We start from the raw sequence: 14,322 nt of genomic DNA on the forward strand, positions 1-14,322 counted from the left end.
GACTGTGATCATCTGTCTTTTTAGTGTCTTTTATATTTCAACACTTCTTCCCACCCCTGTGTGTGTGTGTGTGTGTGTGTGTGTGTGTGTTTTCACCTTTTGGATTTAGCATACCTGAACACCCTCAGGGGAGTACCCAGGACCGTAGTTGGTGCCTTGTAGAAAGCCAGGCAGCAATGCTGAAAAGAAACTTGTTATAAGCAGGAGAGCCAATATACTGTAACACGCAGTAGCCTGATAGCAGTGGTCCTTAATTGACTACATAGAATAATTACTTAGGTACCTGGGGACTTTATGAAGATGTAGGGATCAAACGTAGCATCTTGTGAATGCAACTGAATCACCAAGCCATGCTGGAAGATTTTTTTCCTACGCTTCCCCAGATAGGGGCTCCCTAAATCGCTCAGTCTGGGCTTGAACTCACGATCGATCTTACTGCCTCAGCCTCCCTTACTGGCTAGGATTAGAAGCCTGCGCCACTAGGCCCAGCTGGACTTAAAAAAAAATCTTGGTAAAGTAAGCGGACCTGGCAGCTTACGTCACAACCAGCTGAAGGCGCGACGCGCTGGTTGCTATGGAGGCCGTCCTATTGACCCCGCCTCCGGCTCTCATGTGGCTATCCACTCCGCAGTGACCACCAGCCAGGCGGCAGCCAGCGCTCAACCGCAGGAAAGCTGCTGGCGGAGTGGGAGGGATCCCCGTTACCATGAGCTTCGGGTCTGGTGGGTTCTGAGGCTCATAAGAACAGAGCGTCACCCGTCACTCGCTGGGGATCCACAGCACCAAAGCGCCGTCAACTGCTGGACTGAAAGGTACTGAAATCGGACCGCGGCAGAGAGCCACCTGTCTATCGATCAGCCGCGGAGACAGCTTGACCTAAAGCGCTGCTTGGCGAGGATCCGGAGGGGAGCTCTGAGCCGCCACCGCCACCTCGGCAGCCGAGAGCCGCCATCGCCTTGGGCCTCCACCCGTCACCACTATGGCCGAGGAAGAGTCTGCCTCCACGTCTTACACTGAAGATGATTTCTACTGTCCGATATGCCAAGAAGTGTTCAAAACGCCAGTTCGGGTCACGGCCTGTCAGCATGTTTTCTGCAGAAAATGTTTCCTGACTGCCATGAAGGAGAGCCGGATTCACTGCCCCCTGTGCCGTGGGAATGTGACAAGAAGAGAACGCGCCTGTCCAGAGAGGGCTCTAGACCTCGAAACCATCATGAGAAGTTTTCCTGGTAATTGCCGATGCTGTTCCCAACGTGTTGAACTCTATCGCATGAGGCAGCACTACAAAACTTGCGAAAAGTACCAGGATGAGTTTGGAATTTCTACATCTGCTGCAACCTTCCAACTGTCTCCAGACTCCGTGGGCAACAGTAACAACGAGGCGCCAGCCCCAGAGAATCCCGAGGCTTTTCAGGAAGAAGACAACGCGAGCCCACCTGATCAGCCCACTTTCGATTGTCCTCTGTGTGAAGAAGTGAACATGAGCAGACAACGTTTGCTGGATCACTGCAACCGCAGCCACCGAGGTCATGTTGTTCCAGTCATTTGCCCGATTTGCCTGTCTCTCCCATGGGGCGACCCTACTCAACTCACCAGAAATTTCGTTAGCCATCTTAATCAGAGGCATCAGTTTGATTACGGAGATTTTGTGAATCTTCAGCTGGATGAGGAGACCCAGTACCAAATCGCCATTGAGGAATCCTTCCACGTCAACATCTAGAAAAAGTTTCCTCTCCTCTCCAATTGCTCCTAAGGGACGATTTACATGATCATCCTTTCAATAACCTGATGTTTTAAATAAAAGTAATCAATCCGACCTTTTAGTTTTTCTTTTATTAAAAATTGAAGGCGCGATACTTTAAAACTTAGTCCTTTGGACAAGAAGACCAGGGAGGGGGAGGGAGGAGGGAAGAGGTATGGGGAGGGATGGGGGAGAAGAATGGTGGGTGGGGAGCAGGGACTGGGAGGAGCAAGAGAAAAGATGGGGTGTGGGGAGGAGGGATGGGAGAGAAGAGGAACACAGTAGGAAGGGGAGGGACAGTGAGGAGGGAGAGGAATAGAAAAGGGGGAAGGGGGAAGGGAGGAGAGATGGGAGGTGTAGGGAAGGAGGGAGGTAAATGGAAAGGGAGTGGGAAGGGTGGGGGAGTATAAAGATGGGAGGAGGGGTGGGAATGGGAGGAGGGAGATGAATGGGGAAGGGGAGGGTGAAGGGATGGTAAAGAGCAGAGATGGGAGGAGGGGTGGAAGAGGGAGGAGGGAGATGAATGGGGAAGGGGAGGGTGAAGGAATGGTAAAGAGCAGAGATGGGAGGAGGGGTGGGAGAGGGAGGAGGGAGATGAATGGGGAAGGGGAGGGTGAAGGGATGGTAAAGAGCAGAGATGGGAGGAGGGGTGGGAGAGGGAGGAGGGAGATGAATGGGGAAGGGGAGGGTGAAGGGATGGTAAAGAGCGGAGGTGGGAGGAGGGGTGGGAGAGGGAGGAGGGAGATGAATGGGGAAGGGGAGGGTGAAGGGATGGTAAAGAGCGGAGATGGGAGGAGGGGTGGGAGAGGGAGGAGGGAGATGAATGGGGAAGGGGAGGGTGAAGGGATGGGAAAGAACAGAGATGTGAGGAGGGGGTGGGACATGGAGGAGGGAGAGGGATGAATGGGAAATGGAAGGGATAGAGGAGGAAGGGTGGGACAGGAGGAGGGGGATGGAAGGGATAGAGGAGGAAGGGTGGGACAGGAGGAAGGGGATGGAAGGGATAGAGGAGGAAGGGTGGGACAGGAGGAGGGGGATGGAAGGGATAGAGGAGGAAGGGTGGGACAGGAGGAGGGGGATGGAAGGGATAGAGGAGGAAGGGTGGGACAGGAGGAAGGGGATGGAAGGGATAGAGGAGGAAGGGTGGGACAGGAGGAGGGGGATGGAAGGGATAGAGGAGGAAGGGTGGGACAGGAGGAGGGGGATGGAAGGGATAGAGGAGGAAGGGTGGGACAGGAGGAGGGGGATGGAAGGGATAGAGGAGGAAGGGTGGGGCAGGAGGAGGGGGATGGAAGGGATAGAGGAGGAAGGGTGGGACAGGAGGAGGGGGATGGAAGGGATAGAGGAGGAAGGGTGGGACAGGAGGAGGGGGATGGAAGGGATAGAGGAGGAAGGGTGGGACAGGAGGAGGGGGATGGAAGGGATAGAGGAGGAAGGGTGGGACAAGGAGGAGGGGGATGGAAGGGATAGAGGAGGAAGGGTGGGACAAGGAGGAGGGGGATGGAAGGGATAGAGGAGGAAGGGTGGGACAAGGAGGAGGGGGATGGAAGGGATAGAGGAGGAAGGGTGGGACAGGAGGAGGGGGATGGAAGGGATAGAGGAGGAAGGGTGGGACAGGAGGAGGGGGATGGAAGGGATAGAGGAGGAAGGGTGGGACAGGAGGAGGGGGATGGAAGGGATAGAGGAGGAAGGGTGGGACAAGGAGGAGGGGGATGGAAGGGATAGAGGAGGAAGGGTGGGACAGGAGGAGGGGGATGGAAGGGATAGAGGAGGAAGGGTGGGACAAGGAGGAGGGGGATGGAAGGGATAGAGGAGGAAGGGTGGGACAAGGAGGAGGGGGATGGAAGGGATAGAGGAGGAAGGGTGGGACAGGAGGAGGGGGATGGAAGGGATAGAGGAGGAAGGGTGGGACAGGAGGAGGGGGATGGAAGGGATAGAGGAGGAAGGGTGGGACAGGAGGAGGGGGATGGAAGGGATAGAGGAGGAAGGGTGGGACAAGGAGGAGGGGGAAAGGAAATGGAAGGGATGGGAAAGAGTATAGATGGGAGGAGGGGTGGAACAGGGAAGAGGGAGAGGGCTGAATGGGAAAAGGGAGGGGAAAGGGAAGGGAGAGAAGAGATGGGAGGAGGGGTGGAACAGAGAGGAGGGAGGGGGTGGTGGGAGAGGGGAGGAGGGGATTAGGAAGATCAGGGATGGTTGGAAGGGGCAGGGAGGGGTAGAAATGAATGGGAATGGTATGGGGATGGGAGTGAGGGAATGAGGAGAAAGGAAGAGGGGACAGGACAAAGGGAGGGGGAAGAGATGTGGAAAGAAGGGGAGGGTGACAGAGGAAGGTAGTGGGTGTATGTAGGGGAGGTATGGTGATATCTAAAATGAAAATATTATGACAAGGAACATTTTTTGTAAGTTAATTTTAAAAAGCTAAAAAAATATGCCAAGAAAAAGGGGCAACAAACTGTAAACTTCACAAACCCACGGTGAGGACGAAAGTAGCTGACCAGCCCATATAACACTTGGCTTTACAGCTAATTACCTCTTCAGTCTATCTTATAAGGCTGATTTGAAATAGAAAGGCCTTTGCTGAAACGAAACAAAATGAGCCAGAATCAGTCTGTGAGAGTCAGGATAACCGTGTTCCCTTTGCTCCCTTCCACTGTCTGTGGCACAGGGACAACAAGCTATTTAGCGAACTTAGTGTGCTTCTTATCCGGGAGGTTGGTCTTGAATTTAACTTTCTGCCTGCACTTCCCAAGCACTGGGATTACAGGTATGCACTGCTTAGTGCTGTCTTATGCAGTGTTGGGAATGAAATTAGGGCTTTGTGCACGCTAGGCAAGCACCTACCAACTGAGCCATGCCCCCAGCCCTGAATTCCTTCACGTTTTCTTTTTTAAAACAGAATTATCCATTCTAGGTAGATACAATGTATTTTGGTCATCTTATTTCTGATTATCCTTTTTCACTCAATGTTTTCTTCCCAAAGAGTCCTTTTACTCTATTCTTGTCTCGGTCATTTGTGGTCTGCTGCATTTAATTCAAGTTGCCTTTCTGAGTATTGGTTTGAGGATTTTTTTTTTTTTTTACTTCAACAGTGACAACTTTCTCAGTCAGTAGCTACCACTGAGGACTATGACTCCTTTCCTATGGCAACCACTGACTGCCTAAAGCTCCTGGGGGTGGTTATGAGCTCCTTCCCTATGAATAACTAAATGGTGATGGGCCCAGTCTTGCAAGGTTTTATGCAGGTAGCCATTTCGGCTGTGAGTTCATAGCCATGCTATGCCCCAAAGACAGCAGTTTACAGCAATCTTCCTCGACCTTTGACTCTTCACTATATTTCCAGTCTCTCTTCCTGATGTTCCGTGAGCATTTGGAATAGTAATAGATAGGTAGGTAAATAGATAGATAGATAGATAGATAGATAGATAGATAGATAGATAGATAAAGTTAGAGCATTGTCTTGCTCTATAGCCCCATGCAATGTTTCTTATAGCTTTTAAAGTCCATAGTGTTTGCATCCCAACCTCTCCACGCTCTGGCTCTGTCCTCATCTCTATCTCACCTGCATTTACTGAAGTCCGTCCCCACAGGTAATCTCCTTTGGCTGGCTCAGTTACTATCTACCCAGCCTATCCTTTTCTGACTGTCCTGAGAATGAGCCTTGGCATGGAACAGTCAAATGTAGTTTCTACCAGGTGGTAGCCAACCCACAAGGAGGTTGCTATTGGCTCCTCAACACCATGCCGTGCATTTAGCGGGCAGTTATCTTCTGTGTCCTTCAATCGACAGTGGCTCCTTTTGCCATTATATGGATTCCTTAGCAGTTAGACAGGTGAGACAGAGGGAGGGGCTTCCAAGAAGGACATAGGAAGCATAAGAGATGAGCCAATTCTTCAGGGTAGTCTCTGAGTACCATGAAAAGAACCTATTTTAACTTTGCTAACCATTTAGAGACTCAGAAAATGTTCATGCATATCAAGATTTGTTCATCTGGGGATATAGCTCAGTGGCTCAGTGGTAATCTGCTAACCCTCCCGAGGCTCTGACTTTAATCTCTAGCACCACTACATTTGCTTCATGTGGGCACTTTACTTGACTACCCTTAATTTGCCATCCTTCCCTTAAAGGTAGACTAGTCTAGGTTATAACCTCCATTGTCATATGACTTTATTTCTGCAGGGCTGCTAGCCCATACCAGCAATATCTTGAGACCCACACTCACAGAGTTTATAAATAGATGAGGCTTCACATTTTCTCCTTGGAAATGTTCTTGTGTATCCTTTCAGGCTGGGATTTATTTCCTGGCCCCTCATATGAAGACACTCTGAGTCTTCATGTCTACTTAAAGTTATTAGGAAACATGACTAGAAAAGACATTTCTTTTACCATCTCAGTTTAGACATACACACCCGTACAGTGCAGCCTGAGCAATCCTCTTTAAATTGTCTGGGTCACACATTATGACAGTGTATGGTGACTGCATAGCGCACGCAGCACCAAGATTCCCAACAAATGTGAGCACCGCCAGCCATATAATATTTCTAAGTGATATTACAGGGCTAAAACTTCCTTAACTTCCCTGGGTTCCAGATTTCCTTTCCTTTCCCATTTCTTTCCTCTTACTGTTCCCCTCTTTCCCCTCTCTCCCTTTTCTCCTTCCCTCTCTTCCTCCTCTTTTCTTACTTTGTTACTTTATTCCCCCTCCCCATTTCTTTCCCTCCTTTTTTCCTTCCTTTCCTTCTCTCTTTCTTCTGTATCAAGACAGCATTGACAGGCCAGGTTATCCATAAGTGAGATTGAATTCACTAAGTACAGAAGAAGGAAGAGAAGTAGGCTTCAGTGCAGTACACTAGGCAGGACAGCACGGAGGCATTTTGAAGGGTTTTTGTATACGTCTGTAGGGAATATGTAGTCAGTCAGAGGTTCAATGTTAGGATATCTCTGTAACAACTTTAGTTGGCGCTTATCATGGTTAGCAACAGCTTGGCCTTAAGGCCATGATGGTTTTGCCATGAGTCAGAAAAGGCTCGATATGACAATCAGTCCTGAAAGAGCAATCTCATTTTGCAGCTAGGACTTGTTACACTCGACTCCTTCTGACAAGGTAACAGTCCTCCCTAGAGGCAGCAGCATCCTTGCTCTGAGATGGAAACAGCCTTGTAGTCGGGCTAGAATGGGTCGGCACAGCTATGTGTCTCAAAATGGCAAGCACGTTCCCTGTGGGACCCATAAGGTCAACCGTTGAAAAGGGTCTGGAGTTGTTTCAGAGCTGAAATTGTTAGGGGACCCTGGTTCACATTGCTGACCCTTCTTATAGTAAAGTGCTCACATGGCATAAAAGGCTCTGGAGCAGTGCTTCTCAACCCTTTGCATTGTGGAGACCCCCAACCAGAAAATTATTGTAATTCATAACTGTAATTTTGCTACTGCTATGAGTCATAACTTAAATAGATGATATGTTACTTCTGTGAAGGGCTCGTTTGACAACCTCCCCCGCCACACACACACACACACACACACACACACACACACACACACACACAGAGAGAGAGAGAGAGAGAGAGAGAGAGAGAGAGAGAGAGAGAGAGAGAGAGGTAACTTATAACTCCCTCCCCCATGACCTATTAACTGCCCCACAGTCTTTCAGTGAGCAGAATGGCTTTATTAGCTCTTCCCCTACAAATGAAAAAATGGTGCCGGGCCCAGTCTTGTGCAGGTAACCAGAGAGGCAGTGAGTCCCTGAGTGCAGGGTCCCCAAGCTCTGCCTCTTACAGTCTTTTATCTCACTTATCTAGATGTTCCTTGGTCTCCAAGGTGATTTGGAGTCTCTGCACGAGCCACTATCTGCTGCAAAAGGATCAAGAGCAGCCGGAGTCTCAGAGCACACGTGTGTTGGGGTCCCAAGCCTCAATGCCCTTCAAATTTTTGTTTTCTAAGATCATTTTTATATAATGTTACCAAAAGCAGATTGCTAATTTAAGGAAGCCTCACTGTTAAACAAAGGACTAGATTCTAGTTTTATATCAATGTATCCTACTTTGACTTTAGGAAACATAATTAATTGCCTTTAATTATCCAACATATATCAGCTTTAAGTTTTATCTTCCATGGATCTTTTATGATTTCCTCAGACTTTCTGAAATGTACTTAAGGTTTCTGATTTTGTCTTCGTATTTCCTTTTCCATTTTTTTTTTGTCAGCCATTTTCTCTTAAGACAAAATCTTATTTTACCATATAAAAGTCCTTATCCAATAACTATACAAAGAAATAAACACAAATCCAAACACTGTTCCTTTTGCTTGTCTGTTCCAGAACACTGTTCTCCGGTCATGAAATGGTCATTTCCCTACTTGAGCCCCCAGGAGCAGCTGTTACCCACACGGGAGCTGCGCAAGTCTGAGCCCATTACTATTCATTCATGGAGGTTTGAAAAGGCTTCATTCCTTTCCCAAAGAAATATAGGCAGTTAACAGTCTCTGGGTGGGGGCTCTTACTAGTCCCCACCCCTCTCTGAGCATATAGAGGCAATTATCAATTGTTGAGAAAGGAAGTGACTTCTTTTTTACCCCTCTGGAGTGGCCACTTGTAAGTTGTTCTGTTCCTTTAATAACCCCTTGCTCTGCTCCTATAAGTAACCCTAATTAAACTCATTGGTTCACCAACATAAACTTGGGTAGAATTGTTCCTTTTGGCCTGTCACTAGTGAGATTCCTGGAGTGAATAGATGTTTTGCCTCAAGGAAAGGTCCACATGACACTTAGCACCCAATATGGAGCAGGGCAGAACCAAGAATGACTTGATGGGGACCATTTATTTACTCGAATTGTCTTTGCTGTGAGTGATGAGACATTCAGTTGATGCAAAGCAGTGTGAGGATGAAGTGTGTTCCGGATCAGTCTCCACAGTGCTGTCCTTTCCAGTGCTGTATGGAATGGCAGACCCTCTTGCTGCAGTAGCACTTATGTCATCCTTGCTGTGGGGAAAAGGCACACAACCTTCCTTCTGAAGGTGGGACCGCCAAGAAGGCCATCTTCTTCTAAGTGGTATGGGAGCAATAAGCCCCCCCCCCGGGTGCGATCCACCAGAAGGCCATGGGGGCACCATCAAAATGGCTGATGGATTGGAAACTGCACTCCAGCCTGTGGAAATAGCACGGCAGGGTGGCATCTTAAGCAGTCTGTGCTGTTAGTCACATGATTCTTGCTCAGTGCCATAAAAAGGTAAGAAAGAAGGGCCAAGCTATTTGCCTAGAGAGAATGTGTTTGAAGAGAGGAGAAATAACAGGGAAAAAGAAGATGCAGGCACTATCCCTCTGCAATAGCATCTGAACTGGCAGGAAAGAGGAATTAAAAAATAATAAAGAGAATGAGGTGGATGGACCAGCTTGCCATGTTCTTACAGCTGGCAGGAGGATGGAGGATAAAGGGAAAGGGGAAAGAGTGTCAAATTAGGTCTGTGCTAAACTGCCTTTCCTGGGACCTCCGCCCCCCCCCCCCCCATATCCCTTAGAACCTTTGAAAAGAATTGAACATTGAGGAGGAAGAGAAGTAGATGTGTAGGACTGACTTTTACAACTGACCTTTAATACTAAAGGGGAAAAAAACATGCTATAGCAAACAAATGGAGACCTCAGCACAGGAAGCTATGTCAAAGAATCCTTGGCCTCTGAACTGTTTGAACTGGGAAAGACCTTTCCTAGAAAAATGAGTCAGCTTCTCACACCCTGTCTCGTGATGGGACACGGGGTGGGGGGAGGCAGATGAGATCAATTTGAGTGCCGTGGAAGTGGACAAAAATGAGAAATAGAAGTACCCATGCTTCCTTAAGACAAAGTCCTGAAACACCCTTGAGGGAGATCAATATGATAAACTAGCTCATGGGACCCACTCGGAACACTTGCTTGTCACTAGTGGAGGGCCCATAAATAGCAGGGACTGGCAGACGATGGAGGAAGGACAGGCATTCTTAAGGAAACTTGTCAAGAGAGAGGTGCTATTGTTGGATGTCCAGTTCCCTAGACCTGGTAGCAAGGTTTTCACAGGACAGTTAAGAATGAGGTTAATTCAGCAGGGATTTGGAGACTGACTGGAGCTTTTAGTGGCTTTGTTGAGAAGGTGTCTTACTTTGGTTTCTATCGCTTAAACACTCAGTCTCAAAGCAGCTGGAGGGAAGAAAGGATTTATTTGGCTTACACATGCTAATCAAAGTCCATCTTTGGGGGAAGTCAGGGCTGGATCTCAAAGAAGAGCAGAGGCAGGAACCATGAAACCAATGCTCACTGGTTTGCTCTCCAGGCCCAGGGTCAAGTATCTTTCCTATACCTGCCAGGACCTTCTGCCCAGAGGTGGCACTCCCCACAGTGCAGTGGGCCCTTCCATATCAATCAACAAGAAAATGTGCCACAGACTACAGGCCCATCTGATAAAGGCATTTTCTTAATCGAGGTTCTCTCCCCAGATAACCCTATTTTGTTTCAAGCTGATAAGATAAAACAAAACTAAAAACACACAAAAACTAACTAGCACAGGTGGGCCCTGATCTTCACAAGTTAAGAGGGACCCTGGTTGAACTCAGTGATTCAGACTGGCATGTAAATTGGTATCAGAGAGTGCTAAAGGGAATCAAGAAGGGATGATATGTAGGAAAGGCAGGCAAAGGAGCCTGTGTAGGTCACTCAAAAGCAAATAAGGCAGGATTTGTGTAGAGCTGGAGTATTTATAAGGGAAAAGATTGACAGAAAGACAAATTCAGTGCTTATGAGTGTCTAGAAGGCTTCAAATCCCCCTCGGCAAAAGCTTGTGAAGTTATAAATCATAGAGCCATGCAGGTGAAAAGAGTAAGCTTGTCCCAAAGGTGGGCAGTTAGCACCCCAGACCTAGCTGTGCATGTGTCTCTCCTGCAGGAAAGTGAACTCGAGTTCTCCAAGCAACTACACAAAAATCAATGGAAAACAGCAGTAAGCTGCACCTTGGGGCCCGAGATCCTGTGCAGGCACGGCAGGTGAGAGAGGGGCCCCTTTAGCCTGAGGTTGGTCCAGAGTAGGGAGCCATCTATGTCACCTCTCCCAAGGCTGCAGGAACAGCAACGCATGCAGGAGCTGGAGGGAGGCGTGGGATGCTGTAGAACGCTGAGCATGCAACGATCATTGTCTGCTTGAACTCTTAATATTTGCGACTACCTGCATGATAGCCGTGCAAGACTGAGCCATTAATGTTTCACGATGGAGAGGAGAGATGCTCAGGAGGCCTTGCTCATTCCTAAGGAGATATAGGCTGTTGATGTTTGCTAAGAGAGAAGGACCACCTTTCCCTGAGGGTCTATTGGCATTTAACCATTGCAAGAAACAAAACATTTTCTTCAGTAGTGTGGTCACCTGTGTGCTGCCAGTGTCCCTGTAATTGACACCTCACCTCTGCTCCCATAAGCAACTCTTTTAATTAAAATTATTGGCTTACCAAGCTAGACTTGAGCGGACCGGTTGCTTCAGTTTGTCATCAGTACCCTAGCTAGATTAAGCAGATCATTGTTTGTCTTCAGAGGAAGTTCAGACAATACCCTCCTTATCCCAAACATATGTCATGCTTACATCCTTTACATTGTTCCTTTCCCTCACATGCTATTAATGTCATGAGACTGAGCAACAGAAGAAACACACTTATTAACTTGTTAAAAGGGAATGCAATTTAATTTGTGATATAAGGTAATAGTCTAAGATAACCTGCCAACAACATGTTGTTAAACTATAAAGTTCTTGTCTGTCCAGTCCTAGGCAGACTTTATTACTGCTCAGAGTTTAAAAAATGTTCTTTTATACGTTTTTTTTGTCTTGGTTCAGATGAGCCCCAGACTTAGAGAATATCACATTCCAGCAAGAACTGGCCAAGATAACAAAGTTTCCAGTGACCTTGGGCAGCAAACCATCTTGTATAAGCAAGAAAAAGCAAGACAGAAAAGAATACACAGAGTCAAAATCTCTATTTCCAAACCTGTATGTAATTGCAGTTTGGGATGCCAAAGGCATCTGCTCCCTGAAAAACTGGGATATATAGCAGACAGATCCTTTTCTCTGAAGGATTAAGGGTCAGAGATTTGGACAGAACAGACTTGCTGTGGGGAATAGGAATGGTGGGCTGGACCCAGACGATTGGTTTTTAGCACAGGTCAGACATTCAGATGTATGGCTGTATAATGCCAAAGTCCCCATTAGTGACTCCACTAAGGGAAACGGTGCTGAGAGAGATAGAGAGGTGGGAGATCCTTATAACTAGCTCCCTAAAGGTCTTAAGCTCTAGTGCCTTAGGAGAAGAGTATATCTGGGTAGGGAGGAGGAGCTCTTGGGTGGATGGGTAGAGGTGGATGGAGATGGAAAGGAAGGAGGAGAGGAAAATACCAGAGACGGGGAGGTAGGGGCAGAGTTGCTAGGTGGAAGAGCAGCTGCTGGAAGAGAAGCCTGAAGGCTAAGCAGCACCTCAAATGCCCACAAAGGGGGCCATCAGGGATGTTACTGGGGGCTGTAAGGCTGATCCCAAGTAATCATCTCCCTCACAGCTGAGGGTCTGAGGATCACAATGTTCACCGGAGAGGTGTTCCCAGAGGATAGATCTTCCCTGTTTTAAGATGTGAGACTGGGAGTCATGGTTTTGATTCAAACAAGGTGTTCCATAGATGGTGGAATTCCCTGATGATAAAGATTCTCCTGACTGACTGGCTTCAGTTCCATGCTAGAACCAAAGCTATCTGGTTAGCCAAGTCAGATAGACCTTAAAGAGATATTCCCAAACTGGAAGTAGCCACAAGTCACTTGTGAGAGGAAAGAGAGGTAGAGGGTGAAAGCAGGAGTCGTTGCCCCAGGAAAAGCACAATCCTGGTTACCTACTATTTAGTCAGATCAGGAATTTGACTAGAAGGGGAAATGGCAGCGTTGAACACCACCAGCAACAATGACCTGCTCCCGTCTGCTCCAGAGGGTAGGGCAGGAGTGTCAAATGCTGGGGCTGAAGAGACTGAGTGGAAAAAGAAAGGGAGTCCTCACAATATGTGGATATTGAGCCTGAAAGAACAATGGCGGCCAACTGTGACACACATCAGGAGCGAAGCAGGTCCCAGGAAGAAGCAAAGTAGTCTCTTACCCTCTCTATAGCAGGCCGCTCTCCTTTATCTGTGGCCTTCAGATCTCACTGAACTGTAGCGCTGGCCAGCATCCATCAAGCTGCTTGGCTTGGGATTTAATTTAACTCTGGGCCTCACAAAGGAGGGCTTTCCAATGTCTGCTGCATGACTTCTGTGCCCCCATGAGCTCTTAGCTGCTCCCTCACTTCCCTACACTCTCTCCAGATTCGACCATGTTTCACATTTTCTGATAAGATTTTCTACTGAGGCAGGGAATAGAAAGGGGACATGGGAAGGAGATGCCTCTTACTCTAGAATGTGGCTGCGAGTCAGAAACCTCAACACGGTAGATAAAATCAACATTGTCTACAAGCGATGCTCATTACCCAAAGCTATCTCCACCACGAAGGCTGAAATAAGTAAACTATGCTTACTTAAGGCTACAATGTTTGTTGCCTGAGTTTAAACTTACTAGAATTCCTCTCTCTGCCCTACAATCTAAACAATGCATCCTATAAAAGCACCCTACATTTACAAAAGAAATATACTATTTTTGTTGGTGCTGCTTTTTCAGGCAGACTGCTACTTTGCAGCCCTCACTTTCTTGGTAGTTACTTCTTAGATCTGGTTGGCGGTTGGCTTTAAACTTGGGTGCGATCCATTTGCCTATGTCTCCCAAGTGCCAGGATTAAAGGCATGCACCACACAAAGTTCTTTAAGATAATGGAAAAAAGGTACAGGGTGGTGGCATTCAGCAGTCCTTTGTCCTTGCACTTGGGCAGGGGTGGGGGGGTGTGGGAGAGGTAGGTGGATCTCTCTGAGTTTGCAGGCTAGCCTGGCTTAAATAAGAAATTTCAAGCCTGCTAGATCTATATACTGAGACCTGGTAGACAGGAGCAGGGATTAAGTGAACCATCTTGCATTTAAAAAGGAGATTTATTCTTATTTATGTGTACAGGTGCCCTTGGGGGACAGCTGGAGAGTTATGGGCAGTTGTAAGCTGTCTGCTCTGAGTGCTGGAAACTGAACTCGGGTCCTCTGGAATAGCAGCAAGGTCTCTCAACCACTAAGCCATCTCTCTGGCCCACCATCTGGTATTTTTCTACTTAATTTTTGCATAATCTTTGATTCTTGTAAATTGCAATCTTTTGAACAATGTCACTTTAGAAAGGCACTGAGTGTTATATTGACACTGTGAAGACAGCCAAGAATCTGTTTCTCCTCCATCTCCATCCATGCTTAAGTCTGAACTACACACTATCCCTTGTCTGACTTATTCTGAAATTCTTCCCTATGGTCTAGTCAAGGGTCCAGCTTTACCTTAATGGAGGTCCCTAATGAAGCAATTCCTCAGGCTGATGCTGCTGATCTTAGGGCTCGTGCTTCACTAGTAATATCCTTTTGTCTCAAGTTTCTCCTGTCTCATACCACCTAATGAGAGACCAACATCATCGTAGGTGACATCACCTTT

General features: G+C 47.6%; 1 protein-coding gene across 4 annotated transcripts; it reads left to right on the top strand.

The window, feature by feature from the left end:
- The first annotated feature begins 920 nt into the window (after positions 1–920).
- On the top strand, positions 921–1,720 carry LOC127675709 (E3 ubiquitin-protein ligase RNF138-like). 4 transcript variants are annotated; one of them, XM_052171777.1, is made up of 3 exons: positions 980–1,381; positions 1,445–1,540; positions 1,631–1,720. In XM_052171777.1, exons 1-3 carry the CDS (start codon positions 980–982, stop codon positions 1,718–1,720), a joined length of 588 nt encoding a protein of 195 aa, XP_052027737.1. The 4 variants fall into 4 exon arrangements, with proteins under 4 accessions (XP_052027739.1, XP_052027737.1, XP_052027736.1 ...); XM_052171776.1 differs by having other exon boundaries at positions 980–1,540; XM_052171778.1 differs by having other exon boundaries at positions 980–1,103; positions 1,356–1,720.
- Positions 1,721–14,322: the final 12,602 nt, after the last annotated feature.

The sequence above is a fragment of the Apodemus sylvaticus genome, chromosome X (assembly GCF_947179515.1).
Source record: "Apodemus sylvaticus chromosome X, mApoSyl1.1, whole genome shotgun sequence".
Classification (NCBI taxonomy): domain Eukaryota; kingdom Metazoa; phylum Chordata; class Mammalia; order Rodentia; family Muridae; genus Apodemus; species Apodemus sylvaticus.